General features: G+C 42.0%; 2 protein-coding genes and 1 non-coding gene across 3 annotated transcripts in view; 1 reads left to right on the forward strand and 2 right to left on the reverse strand.

Moving 5' to 3' along the window:
* Nucleotides 1-21,573, reverse strand: part of LOC123515556 — a 1,160,229-nt gene that overhangs the window by 891,989 nt on the left and 246,667 nt on the right. Inside the window, exon 3 of the mRNA XM_045274292.1 lies at nt 20,274-20,361. Within this exon, the coding sequence (XP_045130227.1) occupies nt 20,274-20,361 (88 nt within the window). The remainder of the gene's footprint in view (nt 1-20,273; nt 20,362-21,573) is intronic.
* On the reverse strand, nt 11,930-13,095 carry LOC123515557 (ribosomal protein S6 kinase 2 beta-like). Its single transcript, XM_045274293.1, has one exon. The coding sequence runs from the start codon at nt 12,985-12,987 to the stop codon at nt 12,022-12,024; it is 966 nt and encodes a 321-aa protein (XP_045130228.1). The 5' UTR covers nt 12,988-13,095; the 3' UTR covers nt 11,930-12,021.
* On the forward strand, nt 13,557-13,629 carry Trnav-uac. Its single transcript has one exon. It is a non-coding gene; the product is annotated as a tRNA-Val (tRNA).

Consider the following 21,573-nt stretch of genomic DNA (forward strand, 5'->3'; position numbering starts at 1 on the left):
TGTGTGTGTGTGTGTGTGTGTGTGTGTGTGTGTGTGTGTGTGTGTGTATGATATAGTGAAGACGTCAATAAATGGGAAGATATGGTCCTATCCTACCTTATCCCAATGCCTTGTCCAGTCCTTTCACACACACACACACACACACACACACACACACACACACACACACACACACACACACACACGCACAAGCCCTGCCCCAGACTGCATGGCATAGAAGACAAGATCAGGCAAGACTGAGGTGAGTGCAGACAATATAAGCCCGTAATTTGAAACGCCTTACTTTCTCACCCCCACTGATGTCAAAGATTACGGAGGTGACTCGCCACGTACTTAACAATGCTTCTTCTATTAACACTGTAGAAATCTTACTCTTTACTCAAATAAATCATAAAAAAATACCATTAAAAGCTCATGTGGCCAAGCAGAGTAAAAGAAAAATAGTGAAGGTGCGTTATAAAGATGTTTCAGTATGATATAGAATGTTTCGGTGCTTTATAGAGTGTTTGAGTGCTTTATAGAGTGTTTGAGTGCTTTATAGAGTGTTTGAGTGCTTTATAGAGTGTTTGAGAGCGTTATAGAGTGTTTGAGTGCTTTATAGAGTGTTTGAGAGCGTTATAGAGTGTTTGAGAGCGTTATAGAGTGTTTGAGTGCGTTATAGAGTGTTTGAGTGCGTTTTATAAGTGTTTGAGTGCGTTATAGAGTGTTTGAGTGAGTTATAAAGGTTTGAGTGCGTTGTAGAGGCTTTGAGTGTGTTATAGTGTGTTTGAGTGCGTTTTAGTGCGTTATAAAGTGTTTAAGTGCTTTATAGTGTGTTTGAGTGCGTTATAGAGTGTTTGAGTGCGTTATAGAATGTTTGAATGCGTTAGTGTGTTTGAGTGTTTTATTGAGTGTTTGAGTGCGTTGTAGAGGTTTTAGAGTGCGTTATTTAAGTTTTTGAGTGCGTTGTAGAGGTTTTAGTGCGTTATAGTGTGTTTGAGTGCGTTATAGATGTGCTTGAGTGCGTTATACAGTGCTGAGTGCGTTATAGATTGAGTGCGTTATAGAATGTTTACGAGCGTTATAGAGTTTGAGTGCGTTATAGAGTGTTTGAGAGCGTTATAGAGTGTTTGAGTGAGTTAGTGTGTATTGAGTGCGTTATTGACTGTCTGAATGTTTTAAAAGGTGTTTGAATGCATTAAAGAGTGTTTGAGTGCGTTATAGAGGTGTTAAGTGCTTTATAGTGTGTTTGAATGCATTATAGAGGGTTTAATGCGTTATAGTGTGTTTGAGTGCGTTTTAGATTTGCTTGAGTGCGTTAGAGAGTGTGTTACAGATTGTTCGAGTGCGTTGAAAAAATAACAAGGAGATATGCATGCGTGTCTTCTTTTCATGTTTTCGATACAAGAAAAAAATTAAAGTCTGCCCTGAAATATAAGTCGTTTTCTATGTCTCTCTCTCTCTCTCTCTCTCTCTCTCTCTCTCTCTCTCTCTCTCTCTCTCTCTCTCTCTCTCTCTCTCTCTCTATGTAGTTGTAGTAGTAGTAGTTGTAATAGTAGTAGTAGTAGTAGTGGTAATAGTAGTAGTAGTAGTAGTAGTAGTAGCAGTAGTAGTAGTAGTAGTAGTAGTAGTAGTAGAAGTGGTGGTGGTGGTGGGTGGCGGAGGCGGTGATGGTACTGGCGATGATTGTGGTGATGGTGGTGGTAATATTAGTAGTGGTAGTAGTAGTAGTAGTAATAGTAGTAGTAGTAGTAGTAGTAGTAGTAGTAGTAGTAGTAGTAGTAGTAGTAATTTTGGTGGTGGTTATGATGATGGTGGTAACATATAATGATAGTAATAGTTGTGGTGCTGGTGGTAGTGGTGGTGGTGGTGGTGGTGGTGGTGGTAATGATGGTAATAGTTGTGGTGATGGTGGTGGTGGTGGTGGCGGTGGTGGTGGTGGTGGTGGTAGTAATGATGGTAATAGTTGTGGTGATGGTAGTAGTGGTGGTGGTGGTGGTGGTAGTAATGATAGCAATAGTTGTGGTGGTGATGGTGGTGGTGATGGTGGCAGTGAAACGAGGGAAAAACTGGCATAAAAGCGATAAGAAGAGCTGGACACTTCCGTACCTCGGTCCGCGCCTCGCCTCCTCCGTAGCATTACTTACGATCATTTTTGGCGGTCTGTGCTACCAATCGTCTATATATATCGGCATCCAACAAAATATACATGCGTCGTGGCAGTGAGGCGCCCATCATACACTCACAGCCGCCTCAATACCACTTCGCAAATTTTCAAACTCCTGAACATCAAAACCCCATTTCTGAGCACAAATTCCTCTAAACCATACGAATGAGCCCAATAGCGATAAAGTCCTATGTAACGTAACACTGCTGCAATAAATCGTGTTACATATAGTCAGGCAATTCCAATGTCCCTGCTCAGTGGCGTCACCTCACCGCCGGTACACTTGCCAGTCTTCAATACATATCAGGAATACCCACATAATCAGTACACTCATTGCACAATACACGTACCTTGCTGACCTCTGGGAACACCTCAGGATGCATAAAGGCAGTCTTGAGTCACCTGGACAGCAAATCACCGCGCCAAAGCACCGAATTCATCACCACACGCGTGCACAACGGCCTGCACACATTTCGCCGGACTGACTGAGCGGCGGTGGTTGGCGTGAGTCGCATTGTTTCGAAGCTCCTCAATATTTCAGGCTCAGGTATTTGCTTGAATTTCGTCTTCTTTCTGGCTAGAATGTAATAGCGTAGTGTTGGCACAGTTCATAAATGTTCTTTACTTCTATTTATGACCATGATATAACTTCCATCAGCCACGAACGGAGCTAAATGTGTCAATGATGTGTTCGTACGTACGTGCAGTATTTGAGTGTGTGGCGCTTAGTCAGGGCCGCCAGTATGGGTGTCGCGGCCTCATATTAACGTAGATAGGTAATACTGATATCAAGACGTTAATTGCATTATTGCTACAAGTCCTGCAAGCTTTGCGTTTCATAGATGGTGCCACACAGGACTGACCGCCATATTCAGAAACGCTTCCCTCTCCCACCGCGACCATTTTCAAAGATAGAGACGATTAGCCCTGTCCTAAGTGGTATTTTTCCTGTTGATAATGCAGAAAACTTTTTAACATTTCACTAGATTTACAGAAAGATCCTTAAGAACCAGTGTTACTTCAACTAGAGCCCTTTGAAAACAGTGAAAGTGGAGCAGGGAAGTGTTTCAAAATATGTGCCTTGAGAGTATCGTGCGGCACAGTGCTTGTTTCGTCTCACTTACTCCTCCGCTCGTCAGGAAACACATGAAGCAATGAAACACTTCTGAAGCCTACAACGTATACACAAATATCTGGGAACTAATAAAACCAATAACTGAGGTTTTTTAATTACTTCTGGCCACATTAATTGGTGATGAGGGTCACAATATTCTACGTTAACGTGAAAATATCTTTACGTGCCTTAACCCAAAACTCCCACACAGCACTGCATGAGGATTAAAACGCATCTTGAAGTAACCATGGAAAATAAATCCGAGTAATAAATATTAGACCAACTACAAGAAATAATGAAAATAAGAAGAATGATCTCACATAGAATAAAGAACATAATGATAACAAAATAGGGGAAGGAGTATACTTGAAACCGGTCTCTATCTCCAAGCTATGCAGGGGAACGCTACACGATCCATCCTCAGAATGTTCCCTTTCTTATTGTACTATTATAACAGATCGTTATAAGGAGCAGGAACAAGCAGCCCACCACCCACCAACGCACTCAAACACTCATTAACACACTCAAACACTCTATAACGCTCTCAAACACTCTATAACGCTCTCAAACACTTTATAACGCTCTCAAACACTCTGTAATGCATTTAAACACTCTATAACGCTCTCAAACACACTATATCGCACTCAAACACTCAATAACGCTCTCAAACACTCTATAACGCACTCAAAACTCTATAACGCACTTAAACACTCTATAACGCTCTCAAACACTCTATATCGCTCTCAAACACTCTATAACGCACTCAAACACTCTGTAACGCACTCGAACACTCTACAACGTACTCGAACACTCTATAACGCTTTTAAACACTCAATAACTCACTCAAACATCTCTATAACGCTATCAAGAACTTTATAACGCTCTCAAACACACTATAACGCACTCAGACACTCAATAACGCACTCAAACACTCTATAACGCACTAAAACACTCTATAACGCACTCAAACATCTCTATAAAGCACACAAAACACACATATGGGTTACTAACGAAAAGGATTTGATTTCACTAATTATCAATATTGTATTCAAGTGTGTGTGTGTGTGTGTGTGTGTGTGTGTGTGTGTGTGTGTGTGTGTGTGTGTGTGTGTGATATAGTGAAGACGTCAATAAATGGGAAGATATGGTCCTATCCTACCTTATCCCAATGCCTTGTCCAGTCCTTTCACACACACACACACACACACACACACACACACACACACACACACACACACAAGCCGTGACAAAGACTCAAAGTAATGAGCCTCCGATACTGCCCTGCCCCAGACTGCATGGCATAGAAGACAAGATCAGGCAAGACTGAGGTGAGTGCATAAAATAAAAGCCCGTAATTTGAAACGCCTTACTTTCTCACCCCCACTGATGTCAAAGATTACGGAGGTGATTCGCCACGTACTTAACAATGCTTCTTCTAATAATAATGTAGAAATCTTACTCTTTACTCAAATAAATCATAAAAAATACCATTAAAAGCTCAAGTGACCAAGCAGAGTAAAAGAAAAATAGTGAAGGTGCTTTATAAAGATGTTTCAGTATGATATAGAATGTTTCGGTGCTTTATAGAGTGTTTGAGTGCTTTATAGTGTTTGAGAGCGTTATAGAGTGTTTGAGTGCTTTATAGAGTGTTTGAGAGCGTTATAGAGTGTTTGAGTGCTTTATAGAGTGTTTGAGAGCGTTATAAAGTGTTTGAGTGCTTTATAGAGTGTTTGAGTGCGTTTTAGAAGTTTGAGTGTGTTTTAGAAGTGTTTGAGTGAGTTATAGAGGTTTGAGTACGTTGTAGAGGTTTTGAGTGTGTTATAGTGTGATTGAGTGCGTTTTAATGCGTTATAAAGTGTTTAAGCGCTTTATAGAGTGTTTGAGTGCGTTATAGTGTGTTTGAGTGCGTTATAGAGTGTTTGAGTGCGTTATAGAATGTTTGAGTTCGTTAGAGTGTTTGAGTTTTATTGAGTGTTTGAGTGCGTTGTAGAGGTTTTAGAGGGCGTTATATATGTTTTTGAGTGCGTTATAGAGGTTTGAGTGCGTTATAGAGGTTTGAGTGCGTTATAGTGTGTTTGAGTGCGTTATAGAGTGTTTGCGTGCGTTATAGATGTGCTTGAGTGCGTTATAGAGTGTTGAGTGCGTTATAGAGTGCTGAGTGCGTTTTAGAATGTTTGAATGCGTTATAGTGTTTGAGAGCGTTATAGAGTGCTTGAGAGCGTTATACTGTTTGAGAGCGTTATAAAGTTTTTGAGTGAGTTATAGTATGTATTGAGTGCGTTATTGACTGTCTGAATGTGTTAAAGGGTGTTTGAATGCATTAAAGAGTGTTTGAGTGCGTTATAGAGGTGTTAAGTGCGTTATAGTGTGTTTGAATGCGTTATAGAGGGTTTAATGCGTTATAGTGTGTTTGAATGCGTTTTAGATTTGCTTGAGTGCCTTAGAGAGTGCGTTACAGATTGTTCGAGTGCGTTGAAAAAATAATGAGATATGCATACGTGTCTTCTTTTCATGTTTCCGATACAGAAGAAAAAAATTAAAGTCTGCCCTGAAATATAAGTCGTTTTCTATGTCTCTCTCTCTCTCTCTCTCTCTCTCTCTCTCTCTCTCTCTCTCTCTCTCTCTCTCTCTCTCTCTATGTAGTAGTAGTAGTAGTAGTAGTAGTAGTAGTAGTAGTAGTAGTAGTAGTAGTAGTAGTAGTAGTAGTAGTAGTAGTAGTAGTAGTAGTAGAAGTGGTGGTGGTGGTGGGTGGCGGAGGCGGTGATGGTACTGGCGATGATTGTGGTGATGGTGGTGGTAATATTAGTGGTAGTAGTAGTAGTAGTAGTAGTAGTAGTAGTAGTAGTAGTAGTAGTAGTAGTAGTAGTAGTAATAGTAGTAGTAGTAATTTTGGTGGTGGTTATGATGATAGGGGTAACATATAATGATCGTAATAATTGTGGTGGTGGTGGTGGTGGTAGTAATGATGGCAATAGTTGTGGTGATGGTGATGGTGGTGGTGGTGGTGGTGGTGGTAGTGGTAGTGGTAGTGGTAGTGGTGGTGGTGGTGTGGTGGTGGTAGTAATGATGGTAATAGTTGTGGTGATGGTGGTAGTGGTGGTGGTGGTGGTGGTAGTAATGATGCTAATAGTTGTGGTGATGGTGGTGGTGGTGGTGGTGGTGGTGGTGGTGGTAATGATGGTAATAGTTGTGGTGATGGTGGTGGTGGTGGTGGTGGTGGTGGTGGTGGTGGTGGTGGTGGTGGTGGTAGTAATGATGGTAATAGTTGTGGTGATGGTGGTGGTGGTGGTGGTGGTGGTGGTGGTAGTAATGATAGCAATAGTTGTGGTGGTGATGATGGTGGCAGTGAAACGAGGGAAAGCTTGGTAAGAGTGGTGGTGGTGGTGGGACCACCAAACGAGGCGCTAGATGAAGTAGTAAATAAGTAACAGTGGTGGTGATGGTGATGGTGATGATGGTGGCAGTGAAACGAGGGAAAGCTTGGCATAAGAGCGATAAGAAGAGCTGGACACTTCCGTACCTCGGTCCGCGCCTCGCCTCAATACCACTTCGCAAATTTTCAAACTCCTTAACATCAAAACCCCATTTCTGAGCACAAATTCCTCTAAACCATACGAATGAGCCCAATAGCGATAAAGTCCTATGTAACGTAACACTGCTGCAATAAATCGTGTTACATATAGTCAGGCAATTCCAATGTCCCCGCTCAGTGGCGTCACCTCACCGCCGGTACACTTGCCAGTCTTCAATACATATCAGGAATACCCACATAATCAGTACACTCATTGCACAATACACGTACCTTGCTGACCTCTGGGAACACCTCAGGATGCATAAAGGCAGTCTTGAGTCACCTGGACAGCAAATCACCGCGCCAAAGCACCGAATTCATCACCACGCGCGTGCACAACGGCCTACACACATTTCGCCGGACTGACTGAGCGGCGGTGGTTGGCGTGAGTCGCATTGTTTCGAAGCTCCTCAATATTTCGGGCTCGGGTAATTGCTTGAATTTCGTCTTCTTTCTGGCTAGAATGTAATAGCGTAGTGTTGGCACAGTTCATAAATGTTCTTTACTTCTATTTATGACCATGATATAACTTCCATCAGCCACGAACGGAGCTAAATGTGTCAATGATGTGTTCGTACGTACGTGCAGTATTTGAGTGTGTCGTGCTTAGTCAGGGCCGCCAGTATGGGTGTCGCGGCCTCATATTAACGTAGATAGGTAATACTGATATCAAGACGTTAATTACATTATTGCTACAAGTCCTGCAACCTTTGCGTTCATAGATGGTGCCGCACAGGACTGACCACCATATTCAGAAACGCTTCCCTCTTCCACCGCGACCATTTTTCAAAGACCAGAGAGACGATAGAGGCGATTAGCCGTCCTAAGTGGTATTTTTCCTGTTGATAATGCTGAAAACTTTTTAACATTTCACTAGATTTACAGAAAGATCCTTAAGAACCAGTGTTACTTCAACTAGAGCCCTTTGAAAACAGTGAAAGTGTAGCAGGAAGTGTTTCAAAATATGTGCCTTGAGAGTATCGTGCGGCACAGTGCTTGTTTCGTCTCACTTTCTCCTCCGCTCGTCAGGAAACACATGAAGCAAATGGAACACTTCTGAAGCCTACAACATATACACAGATATCTGGGAACTAATAAAACCAATAGCTGAGGTTTTTTAATTACTTCTGGCCACATTAATTGGTGATGAGGGTCACAATATTCTATGTTAACGTGAAAATATCTTTACGTGCCTTAACCCAAAACTCCCACACAACACTGCATGGGGATTAAAACGCAGCTTGAAGTAACCATGGAAAATAAATCCGAGTAATAAATATTAGACCAACTACAAGAAATAATGAAAATAAGAAGAATGATCTCACATAGAATAAATAACATAATGGCAACGAAGTAGGGGAAGGAGTATACTTGAAACCCGTCTCTATCTCCACGCTATGCAGGGGAACGCCACACGATCCATCCTCAGAATGTTCCCTTTCTTATTGTACTATTATAACAGATCGCTATAAGGAGCAGGAACAAGCAGCCCACCTCCCACCAACGCACTCAAACACTAATTAACACACTCAAACACTCTATAACTCTTTAAACACTTTATAACGCTCTCAAACACTCTATATCGCACTCAAACACTTTATAACGCTCTCAAACACTCATTAACACACTCAAACACTCTATAACGCTCTCAAACACTTTATAACGCTTTCAAACACTTTATAACGCTCTCAAACACTCTGTAACGCACTTAAACACTCTATAACGCTCTCAAACACTCTATATCGCACTCAAACACTCAATAACGCTCTCAAACACTCTATAACGCACTCAAACATTCTATAACGCACTCGAACACTCTACAACGCTCTCAAACACTCTATATCGCACTCAAACACTCAATAACGCTCTCAAACACTCTATAACGCACTCAAACACTCTATAACGCACTCGAACACTCTATAACGCACTCAGACACTCAATAACGCACTCAAACACTTTATAACGCTCTAAAACACTCTATAACGCACTCAAACATCTCTACAACGCACACAAAACACACATCTGGGTTACTAACGAAAAGGATTTGATTTCACTAATTATCAATATTGTATTCAAGTGTGTGTGTGTGTGTGTGTGTGTGTGTGTGTGTGTGTGTGTGTGTGTGTGTGTGTGTGTGTGTGTGTGTGTGTTTTACTGAGTTTTGCGTATTCACTTCACTATGACGGGCCTATTTCTGCATTTCTTCGTCCTTACTAAATATATTTGAGCTTAATATCTCCCTATTTGTTTGTGCTTTACTCGCTACACTCACTCTAAGAACGAAAAAGTGAAAAGAAATACTTGATAAATAAATCATCTAGAAATGTCACAGTTAGCCATCGAGAGTACAATTTTCTGTGGTTTGCCTGAGAGATTTGAAGGGGATCACTAAAGGATTTGTCTATTCTCTCTTGCACACCCCATCCATCCCCTTCTGACATGTCTCAATGAAAGAATATAACAACAATAATAATAATAAAAATAATAATAATAGTAATAATAATAGTAATAATAATAATAATAAGAGTATAAATGATAATAAAAAATAATGAATAAATAGCAAAAACAATGATAGTAATAATAATAGCAATAGTAACAACAATAATAATAAAAGATGATAATAATAATAACAATAGTAACAATAATAATAGATGACAAAGATTTTTTATTCTTTTGTCATTGCGTATTCTGAGTTGAGAGTGTGAGAGAGCCATAGATACACACACACACACACACACACACACACACACACACACACACACACACACACAGGTAACGCAGAAACACGTATAAAGACAAACAGAGAGAGCGTGAGAGAGATACATACACACACACACACACACACACACACACACACACACACACACACACACACACACACACACACACACACACACACACACACACACACACAAAGGTAACACAGAGACACATATAAAGACAAACAGAGAGATAGAAAGAGGACACACACACACACACACACACACACACACACACACACACACACACAAAGGTAACACAGAGACACATATAAAGACAAACAGAGAGAGATAGAGAAAGAGGGACACACACACACACACACACACACACACACACACACACACACACACACTTCACTCTTTTATTGTTTTTCTAAGACATTTGTTCCTAATCAGAGTTCAAATTCAGAGAGCATTCCTGTAATACTAGCAGTAATAATGTTAACTTATCATTACCTGTATTTAAGACTGAAATAAAGAAAAAAAATAATGTTATAAGTTTTGGTTCATAATTTTTCAATAGTCTCCCTCGGGATATATAAGTCCTGCTTCGAGGAAGTAATTCAATTTACATTAATAGGGTCTGCGGGGGTACACTGGAACCATGCGTGCTTTGGGCTCCGAGGGGTCTCTAATTGCATGGGTTCGAATTCTGTCCACGATCGGAGTGTAGGTTGGGCTTCCTCAATATGGGCAATGGTTTCCTAGCGGGTGGTCTTTGAGATAGAAGGTACCCCAAAAGAATCCCCTTTCGTCTATAAATTTCTGTGAAAAAAACACAATGTATAAATAATAAATGAAAAAAATGGTAATGAAATTCAAAAGGAAACAAGAAGTAATCTGGTACATGTACACATTTAGATACACTATAATTATTCATGAATTTGGTAGGATAATGTTTTCTTTGTAATTCTCATGATGGTTGAGTCCTTGCTGTCTTCTGACTTACACTTAATGTTTTATTAGTTTACCCATTCACTGTATTCATTACTATCATAATACATTACATTACATCAGCAAGGCTTGTTCACCTTGCCACAGTTTGGTATTTAATCTAACTCCTAAAATCTGTCTGTGTTAGGAGGTATGACTTGACAGACTGTGCCAAGATATATTTTTGTTATGTCTTCATATGTTTGTAATGTAAATAATGACAATAAATTTACTTTACTTTACACACACACACACACACACACACACACACACACACACACACAGAGAGAGAGAGACAGACAGACAGACAGACAGACATGTATCGCCAGCACTATAGCTTTTCATTACAACTACCCACGCGCCTGTTCCGCAAAGGCAGGGAGCAAATGCACGTGTCTTCTTACACACACACACACACACACACACACACACACACACAAGTACGTTACGCCTCCGTGCGGGTGTCAGATCCCTTGGTGCACGGAAATGTTACTTGTGTTATTTTCTGATTGCCTTGAGTCGCTTGGCGTTCATTGATGAGGCTGTTTGTTTACTCTTTTGTTTACTCTCTTGGTTATTTGCTTATTGGAGTGTCATTTATTTGGTTCATGTTATCATCACATCTTTTACGCAGTTTTCTATTCATTCATGCTGGATAATAATTGATCTGTCTGTTTATATATCTTTTGTGATTTTTATTGTTTTATTAATTTTATTGTATCATGTTTTAGGTTATTTCATTTATCGTTTCTCTGATCAAAGACAACTTGTCCTTAATTAATAAAAATCTTTATCAGTTTATTTAATTTTAGTTTTTTTATTAGTTATTTTTCAACTATTTTTTTTATTTATTATCATTATGATTTTTTAAAATTTTATTATTATTATTATCATTATTATTTTTTTTCTTGTTATTCCCTCAGCATCTCGCGTCACCGCCTCAGTCGCCTCTGCCACCAGCGGGCGGCGCTCCCTGTCACACCATCTCCTTTCCCTTCGCCGGATGCTTCAATTACGTTATTATTATTATTTTCTTTTAGGATATAATTTCCAGCTGTTTTTTTCTTCAGTTTATTTTGTTTTATTCATACGTTCATTTGACTATTCACTTAATCATTTTTTCTACTTTATATTCACGCAAAGTCAACATTAACGCATCTCTATATTCCAAAAGGTCAACAAAAAAAAAAAGGACTTTTTACGTTACGCAAATGACGAATCAGCAGGCGCCGCGTCTCCGCATGAACTCAACCGCTGCTGCCAGGGGCTTGGCGGCGTGTTGCTGCACGAGCTCGGCGGCTGCCGCCAGGGGGCTTGGCGGCATGTTGCTGCACGAGCTCAGCGGCTGCCGCCAGGGGGCATGGCGGTGTGTTGCCGTAAGAGCTCAGCGGCTGCCGCCAGGGGGCATGGCGGTGTGTTGCCGCAAGAGCTCAGCGGCTTCCGCCAGGGGGCATGGCGGTGTGTTGCCGCAAGAGCTCAGCGGCTGCCGCCAGGAAGTTTACCTGCAGCCGCGCGGTGCAAGGCCCGCAGGGCCTGGATCACCGCTGCCAGCTGTGGCCGCTGGGCGGGGTTTTGGCTGCGAGCCTGCACCACCCACCTTACAAGGGCTTTCCTGGCGCGGCGGCAGCTGGTGGGGCACGACAGGTGGCACAGGTCCTGCAAGCAGGTCAGCCAGGCCGAAGGCGTCGCTGGCCTCGCAGCAGAAGTGGGTCTTCCTGAGGATCTCTGGGGCGATCCAGGGGTAGTTCTCGGTGTCCTGGATGGCCTTTTCCAGGACCCCCTTGGTGCCCACGGGCTTGGCCAGGCCCACGTCGATCACGGTGGCCACAGGCTCGCCGCTCTGGGTGGACACGCACACATTGTCCGCCTTGATGTCGTTGTGGGTGAAGCCCTGGCGGTGCATTCGCTGCAGTGTGCGGCACGTCTGCAGGTGCACGCTGACGGCGTCTGCAAACGTGGGCGCTTCGCTCAGCATGTAATCGCTGAGCGTTATGCCGGCGAAGGGAGTGACCAGCTGGCGAGACTCCACACATACGCCTACCAGGCGCTGCACGCCGGGAAGCTGCAGCTGGCTGAGGCTGATGGCCTCCTTTACCAGCTCAGGCAGCCTGTCTCGGCCAAAGGTCTTGATGACCAGTTCTTCCTGCGTGCGCCGCCTCATGGTCTTGAAGCAGGAGCCGTAGCTTCCCGCGCCCAGAGGCTCTCGCACGCGGCCGATCATCTGCCGCAACTGGTGCCGCCCCAGCAGGGGCACACCCTCCATCTGCAGCCTTCGCTTGGCCCGTGTGTCCTTGGAGCAGCCGCGCTGGATTCTGCCGCCGCCCAGCCTTTCTTTCACCTCCTTGAACCACTCCTGGTAGGACCGCTCGCGCCTCTGCTTCTTGGGGCAGGCAGTGTGACCTGAGGCTGGCGACGCGGGCCGCTTGTTGCGCTGCTTGGCGAGTTCCCCGTGCTCGAAGTCCATGGTGACTTGTGCTTCCTGGCAAGACAAGGCTGTGTCCTTGTGTTCTCCGCTTGGGAGGAGCGCTGGAGTGGCTCTCCAGAGGATGAGTATCCTTACTAGAACATACCACCCCCTTGCAGGCCGACCGCACTCATATTGAAGATGATCATTTCACTTAAGGGAAATAGCTCAGTGCTGCATTTTTTTTTCATATTGACTACTTAACATATTCACTATTGCAGCCAAATCCAACCTGCCTCTCGATGACCCTTTAATCATTGAGACCATTGCTGTCACTACTATTACTGTGTATATCTAGATAATGTGTAGACTGTAGGGAAACACAAACTGATACAAAAATGTAATATATATATATATATATATATATATATATATATATATATATATATATATATATATATATATATATATATATATATATATTACATTCTTTGCATCAGCTTGTGTTTCCCTTTCATCCACTTTATTTTACTCTTACCATTACTACCAACATTTACACTGTTAACTTATACACCATAGACTGTGTGGCCATCTGAATAAATTATGTTGTTGGCCAGCTACTTACAACAGCTCCCGTGGTGTAGTGGTTATCACGTCTGCTTTACACGCAGAAGGTCCCAGGTTCGATCCCTGGCGAGAGCATCCCTTTTATTGGAAGTTATTCCTTATGAAGCCTGAGACCAGTTCTTGACGGTCAAAGAAATACTTGCCCAGTATTGAACACAGAATAAAGGAACTTGAAATGTGTGTCGATCCGATCAACAAGGGAAATTGTTAAAGATGTTTTTGCATATTATAACGTTTAATAAATGAAGGGAATCCATGAAATGTACCAGTGTGCAAGAATTCTGTTTTATGTCATGACTGAGTATATAACATCAGTCACTGAGCCTCCTTGCCGACTCACGCGAGAGTTCGGCCACGGCAGGAACACTGAGGTAGTAAATATCTTACAGTGGAGTGGCGGAAAGGTAACTGCCATCCCAGAGAAGAAAAAGAAAAGAACAAAATTTCCCAGATGTTATACTTTTCATGTGCACTGCGATGGTACGGCTCCCTGGGACAACGGCATAGCAAGATGAGAGAGGCTGAAGCGGGACTGTATTGGTGAAGAGGATGTTGTGCAGGAAACACTTGAAAAAGAATATCGGGTGTTGCTATTCATGAGTAATTTAAGCTTGTTGTAATGAAAGGAAAATCAACGAATTTATCGGTGCATGTGTGCAGTTAGAGCAAGCGCAGAGCACACAGCCACGTGACGCCCACATTGTTACTAACTGCCAGCTTACAGTGTTGATGTTGCAGGACATGAGCTGTGACGTACTGTTTGTGTGGATTAGATTAGCCTTAGTGATGCAGCAGACACCTTAGTTGAAACACCCACAGGAAAGAAAACCACTGATGTTGTTACCGGAAAGAACATAAGAAGGAGAAGAAGTAGAATGAGGAAAACTAGACAGGAAATATAAAGTGCCAATATAAAACGAATTGTGAATCTTTCCAAAAACTGCTTATGTGCCCAGGACGACGCAGTGCAACCCTTAAACTTACTTATTTGCTTTACTATTCTGCAAATGTTATTCTGCATCCCAGTCTGAGTCTCACATTGACGCTACCTACGGATGGAGAGTTCAGTCCAAGGGTTACATTGTGTCGTCAAGTACATACAGGAAGTTTTTGGGAAGATGTGTGTGTGTGTGTGTGTGTGTGTGTGTGTGTGTGTGTGTGTGTGTGTGTGTGTGTGTGTGTGTGTGTGTGTGTGTTTGTATGGGTGTGTGTTTCTGTACATGTGTGTGTGTTTCTGCGCATGTGTGTCTGTTTCTGTACGTGTGTGTGTGTGTGTGTGTGTGTGTGTGTGTGTGTTCGTTTGTGTGTGTGTGTGTGTGTTTCTGTGCATGTGTGTGTGTGTGTGTGTGTGTGTGTGTGTGTGTGTGTGTGTGTGTGTGTGTGTGTGTGTGTGTGTGTGTGTGTGTGTGTGTGTGTGTGTGTGTGTGTGTGTGTGTTTCTGTGTGTGTGTGTGTGTGTGTGTGTGTGTGTGTGTGTGTGTGTGTGTGTGTGTGTGTGTGTGTGTGTGTGTGTGTGTGTGTGTGTTTCTGTGTGTGTGTGTGTGTGTGTGTGTGTGTGTGTGTGTGTGTGTGTGTGTGTGTGTGTGTGTGTGTGTGTGTGTGTGTGTGTGTGTGTGTGTAATTCACCTCGGTCGGCTGCTGGTCACCCAGCCAGTCTTCCTCATTACGGAGCGAGCTCAGAGCTCATAGACCGATCTTCGGGTAGGACTGAGACCACAACACACTCCACACACCGGGAAAGCGAGGCCACAACCCCTCGAGTTACATCCCGTACCTATTTACTGCTAGGTGAATAGGGGCCACACATAAAGAGGCTTGCCCATTTGCCTCGCCGCTTCCGGGACTCGAACCAGGCCCTCTCGATTGTGAGCCGAGCGTGCTAACCACTACGCGGTGTGTGTGTGTGTGTGTGTGTGTGTGTGTGTGTGTGTGTGTGTGTGTGTGTGTGTGTGTGTGTGTTTATCTCTGTATCTCTCTCTGCATGTCTTTATATGTATTATATGTTATCTGTGTGTTTTCTGCATGTATCTATGTCTCTCTCACACTCTCAAGGCAAAATACACATGAAGGCACCACACTTCCGATGACAGAAAAATTGGAAAGCTTCATATTCCATTACCAGATAAGACTGAGCAAAGATCACTCCTGGTTTGGTCGACTCAGGACTCACTGAGAGACTGACTGGGTAAAGATGAGCTACAGTGGTAATGAGCCTCACACGTGCTGCATTCCGGTTCTCATGCCAAAATGATCTCGCATTCAGACAATTTCTTTAGCGTTTCCGTGATGTACTAATGAACTACTAAGGAACACTTCACCTCTTACAAGAAGGAGGTTTCAAGACGCTTCTCATACTGGATAACCCTTCTGACTCTCCTTTCTGGACACTCGAAACTTCTGTAAGCCTTTTTTTTTCTGCCCTTTGTATCCCTTCGCCAGGCACTCTTATATAAAACGAAAGATCATTGGTTAGTCATTCTTCCTCACAAAATACAAGAAATCTATATCACATTGTTCGTTCATCTTAACAGTGTGTGATCTCTTATTTTCCCACTAAAGTTTCACAATTTTTGCTTTTCAGAGTTTCCATCATGTTCATGGTCAACGATTTACTTGAGACGATCGATCCTAATGACGCCAGTGTACTGATCTATGGCGGTCTCTCCCCTCCTGTGACTCGGAGGCGAAAGGTCAACACATCAATTGTCTCCTGTCAGCTGTTAGTCACTCCTCGGGCAGACACACGCCGGAACTTTGACACACACACTCTCAAGACACGCTACTGATATCTCTTCCGGTTTTAAGGTGTTGTACTGGGAATCACTGTGTATTCAAGGACGTTTCCGTGATTGTAGTGGCAGTTTATCCCCTTCAGTATTAAGAAGCATATTTACCATGATTTTTGGGTGTGATTAGACGATTTTATTTGCATTAAGAAGGGTCTACGGAGGTCAAAAGGTTAATGGCCAGAATTGTTACTATTTGAAGCTATAAAATATCACTAAGCAGTAACCAGAATGAATATGAAAACGTGGCATGGTACTGAAAGAGTTAACAAGGATTCTGCACTATTAATGAAAAAAAAATATGGGACTAGTTATTTTTCTTTTTCAATTGTGCTTTTTGAGAGAGTAAAGCGTTTAGTAATTCTTTTCATTTGTAAGCATGTTTTGGTAAGACAACCTAAACATTTCAGGCACTATCTTCTACTACACGATAGGAACATTCGAGTATAGAAGAAAATAACTGGAAGAAGCCGTCAGACGTATGCGTGGCAGTCCAAGTAGAAAACAAACTTATTTATACCCACTGATCATCTATCCCCTTTAAAGCTCCACATTGATTCAGGAGTAACGAAATTATTACCGAGTCTATTCCATTCATCCACTACTCTATAACGATGGACACTCTAACAATGGCCACCGTTCACCTATTGAAATATTAATTAACCTCCTTTTTAAAAATAACTATATTCTTTATGTATAAATTTAACTCCTCTGTATAGTCAGTAAACAAATGGTATGTCTTCCTTTCCTCTTCCGTCGTTGTGTATATTTCTTTGCATCTATCTTGTACTTACATAACCTGCCTTGCAACCTTCCCACTCTCCATAAATTAACTCCTGATTGGTCAGTCCATTTTTTTTTCAGGACGCGTCAGATCTCATACATTAAAAAGGAGAGAAAATACAAACGCGGGAAGTGCACAGCCATTAGGTGAATGTCAAGAGGAGAGCGGGTGAGTCACTGCATGAGATGACCAGTGTTATGTGTCAAGAGCTGCCTCGTGTTGCTCAGCTGGCTTTTTACTTTTCTGACAGTGTTCATATCCCTCCCTGACTCGCTGAGCTGTATGATTGACGGTAACAGACAGTTTGACATTGCTTCAACTTTCCCATGTCGAGCTTTTTGACGAATTTCCTTGTATCGGTCAGAGGCAAATGGACAAAGCTATAAGTTAAACAATAAATTAATAAATAGATGAGTAGAATAGCATGAAGTTTAGAGCACCATTCACAACCGCTCATAAAGACTCAGGAGCAGAGAAATTAGTAGAGATGAAGAGTTTAGTGCCATACTCGCTAAAGCAAAATGAAATAAGTAGAGGAATATATGATGTAATGAAAACTAGTATAAATAATTGCATGAATAAAAAAAAGTATGTATTTGTTATTGAAACATGCACCTGGTCAGACTTTACAATATACATACTCATAACAGAAAGAAAAGAAAGAAGGCGTTTATCGAGCAGGAATATGTGAGACACGTGCACACTGTAGAAAATGGGAAAGGCAAATATACGTCGCCCACTTTCTTTCAATGTCGGTGTATTTGTCATGTCAGCGAGGTATAATGTCAGTCAGGAGGCGAGTAGAATTGAAATTAGTGTGTGCTTTTATTGTTCGTGTTCATAGACGCTTTGTTCTCTCGTTCTCTCGTTCTCTTTCTCGTTCTCTTATTTTCTCTCTCGTTCTCTCGTTCTTTCTCTCTTTCGTTCTCTCGTTCTCTTGTTCTCTCTCTCTCTCTCTCTCTCTCTCTCTCTCTCTCTCTCTCTCTCTCTCTCTCTCTCTCTCTCTCTCTCTCTCTCTCTCTCTCTCTCTCTCTCTCTCTCTGATCTATGTCAAGCTACTTAATTTCGCTGTCCTTGGTCTTTCCCTTCAATCACATATATGTCCTTCATCTCTCGACACTCTTCTCACAGTAATTGTTCATTGATGTACCTCTGATAAGGAAACAATGGATTCAAGACTACTGAGATAAAGCGATTACTCCTATATTGTACTGCATGGAAACACGGCGAGAAAGTATATGTAAGAAGACTACTCGTGTGTCGTAAAGGGATTGGTGATACAGTGTAAGGAGCGCGAAAAAAAGACAGTGACAGTAATGGTGGCTGACAACTATTTCTAGCCACGACTGTACTCTTCTTGTGCGTTACCTCTCATAGGAGATTTATGTGACACGTTATGATCAAGCTCTTTAACTGTTTATAAACCGTAGAATAGTCAATGCAAGTGTCCTCTGAAAACATTGGGAAAACTGACCCTCGTCCACGAATACCGAGAAGAGTTTCGAGTAGAGAAAAGTCCAGAGGTGTTGATAATGGAAAGTTACTGGTTATCTATAAGCACTATCTTCTCATCAAGACTACTTTCAAAGGCAACTGAGATATATAGGAAGACGAGTTTCCACGAGTGTTTTTCCCCCCTTAGATGATATAGAAACCTTATCAACTGGCCCGGTACGTGCGATATATGGTTGGCTGAACGCAGTCCTCACATTTGTTTCCCACGTAATACTATAACGCACCGCCAAGCCATGAAATGCATATCACGGTAATCTCAAGGTCTTGTAGCCTCTCTTTTCTTTTGTTTTCCATTAAGGTCTCAGGTTTTACGTAACGACGCATTCAAGGTAGACTGGTTGATGAATGGAATCTGGAATGGAACTCGATTCATTAAGGAGGTTTAGAAATTATTAGACTAATTTATTGATGAGGTGAAAACAGGAATTTATGTTTCATGCAGCAACTGCCGTGTGTAAGCCTGATGGCTCCTCGCTGCTCCTGATATTTCCTCACATAATTATGTTTTTCATAAAGAAGGTAGAAGCGCTTGGACTCATTACACAAAAAGGTGTTTAAAAATAATTAGGAGACAAACGAGTTAGTCATGACAACTGTCTTGAGGAAACATCAACTTCCAAAGAGCGTGTTAGAAATAAGAAAGAACATATTAAGAAGTAAGAGTTTATTAAATGTACGAATCAAAATAACGTTTATTGTTCTTTCATCGAAAATTCTGAAAGACAAAAATGTTTACATATGAAAAAGGTAACATGCAGGTGTGTTGAGTCAAGGCTTGTGGAGACGTGATGGAATATGTCTTGTTTGTATCTTACGGGTATAATAACTTGCATCGTGGGACACTGGTAGGAGGTACTGACTGAAACCTGAGCCAGAGACACCAAACTTCTTAATGAAAGGATTCCTGCTGTAATGTCAAGGGTGATGGCAGATGTCGTGGTGGCGACTGTCGTGGTGGTGGTGGTGTTGATATTTCACGTGAAGGTTGTAGTTGTAATTATTGGTGTTGTTGTTTGTTGCTCATTGCTATCACTGTTATTGTCAATTTTGTAGCGTATATGAGTATTTCCTATCATAACGTATCGATGACGTTGATACTGGAGATGGTAGTTAGCTGCTGTTAGCGTTCATGCTGGTGGTACTGAGGCAACTGTAGTTAATGTTGTTATCGTTATCACTGGCCTTGGTTGATGTGGTAGTGGTGGTGGTAGCGGCAGTAATGGTGGCTGCAATTATTATAATGTAGTCGGTGATAATACTGCTTACCAATAGTGGAATGGAGAAAGAGTGAGATGAATATGTAAGATTGTGACGCAGTCCTCACATTTTTTTTTTTTCCCACGTAATACCATAGCGCACTACCAAGCCATGAACTACATATCACGGTAATCTCAAGGTCTTGTAGCCTTATTATTATGGTTTACGTAATAGGAAGCTGTACTATTAATTTTGTTACTGCGTGTGTGCGTGTAAAGCGGACAGAGCTCAACATCACAGGCAATAACGTAATAACGTAAACTCATCTCATTTGTACATAGTTGGCTACAAGTGTCTCGCGCAGGCCCTTCACTCCTCTCAGCTTACCAAAGATACGACAGCTCTTATTGTATGAAGGTGGTGTTGCTGCAGTCCTACCTTTGAGAAGCAGTTGTATCTCGAGGGCGGTCCTGGCCTGCACATTCTTCCTGATCAGCTCCTCAGGCGTGATGACCTCACTCAGCGCCTGTCGGGAAAGAGAAAGAGAGAGTGTTAAAGGATCCCATAAGTCTGGGAGATGTGTCTTTCAAATACTGTTCACAAAGGCCACAGAGATAAGTCAAAGAATTACCAAGCTATAGCCATACTAAAGGAGCACCTTCAGATACATGTAAGAACCTCAACATGAGTATCTTACATGTAGAAGATTAAATAAAAGAATGTTTATTTCTATTTAATTAAAAGAAAAATATATTAAAAGATTGTCAAATAGGATACGTCATCGAACAGAGAAGAAATGTACAATCAGGAGCTAAGAGAAGCATAAGAAGACCGAACAAATGGAGAATCACACGCAAAGATCAGACAAGACGTTCAGTCGGTTGTGGTGGAATAGAAGAACTGACGAAAGGATAAAGATGTAGACGACCATTTCCGCATCTGTAATATCATAAAGACTGATGACCATACAGGCAAATATGGCAATAATGAAGCGTGATGCACAGGAAGACAAATACTCATCTTATCGGTATTCTTTGACGCACTTTCAATACACTGAGTCAGCAGGAAGACGCTCCTTTCCAAACTGCCGTGTCGTGTCTTGTTGTCACACCTCATGTTTATGTATACCAACAGGTGGCGCTCACTGACACGAGACTTGGTACACGGCTGGCACAACACCCCGCCGGCAGGAAGGCAGGAGCGCGACAAAGGAGTTATGTTGTGTAATAAAAGCCAAAGAAATCTAGACATGAAGAGCACACAAGACGCAGATTTAACGTGTGGACAATTGCAGATTTATATATCAAAGGAATGGTGAGTTGGCATGGATGTGAACTACCACGAATTGTTTGTTATCTATTTATTGGCTTATGTATCTATCTATACTTGTATGTGTATCTGTTACTTTGTCATTTGTATATAAGTATGTAGGTAGGTAATTAAGTATTCATCTGGCTACCATTCTATCATTATATCTATGTACCAATGTGCCTGCGTAACCATCTATCTGTTACTTTACCTATTAATCCCGCTGCCTGTCCATCCCCACTCGTAGGAAGACAACCGACACCAGGCGCTTTGACGCCCACGCACTGTTTCTCACACACACACACACACACACACACACACACACACACACACACACACACACGAGACATAATAGAGACTTCTCATAGTAGATTGTTAATGACCCTAGAAGGAGATAAAAATATAAAAAATTACCCAACAATGAAAAACT

The sequence above is a fragment of the Portunus trituberculatus genome, chromosome 39 (genome assembly GCF_017591435.1).
Source record: "Portunus trituberculatus isolate SZX2019 chromosome 39, ASM1759143v1, whole genome shotgun sequence".
Lineage (NCBI taxonomy): Eukaryota > Metazoa > Arthropoda > Malacostraca > Decapoda > Portunidae > Portunus > Portunus trituberculatus.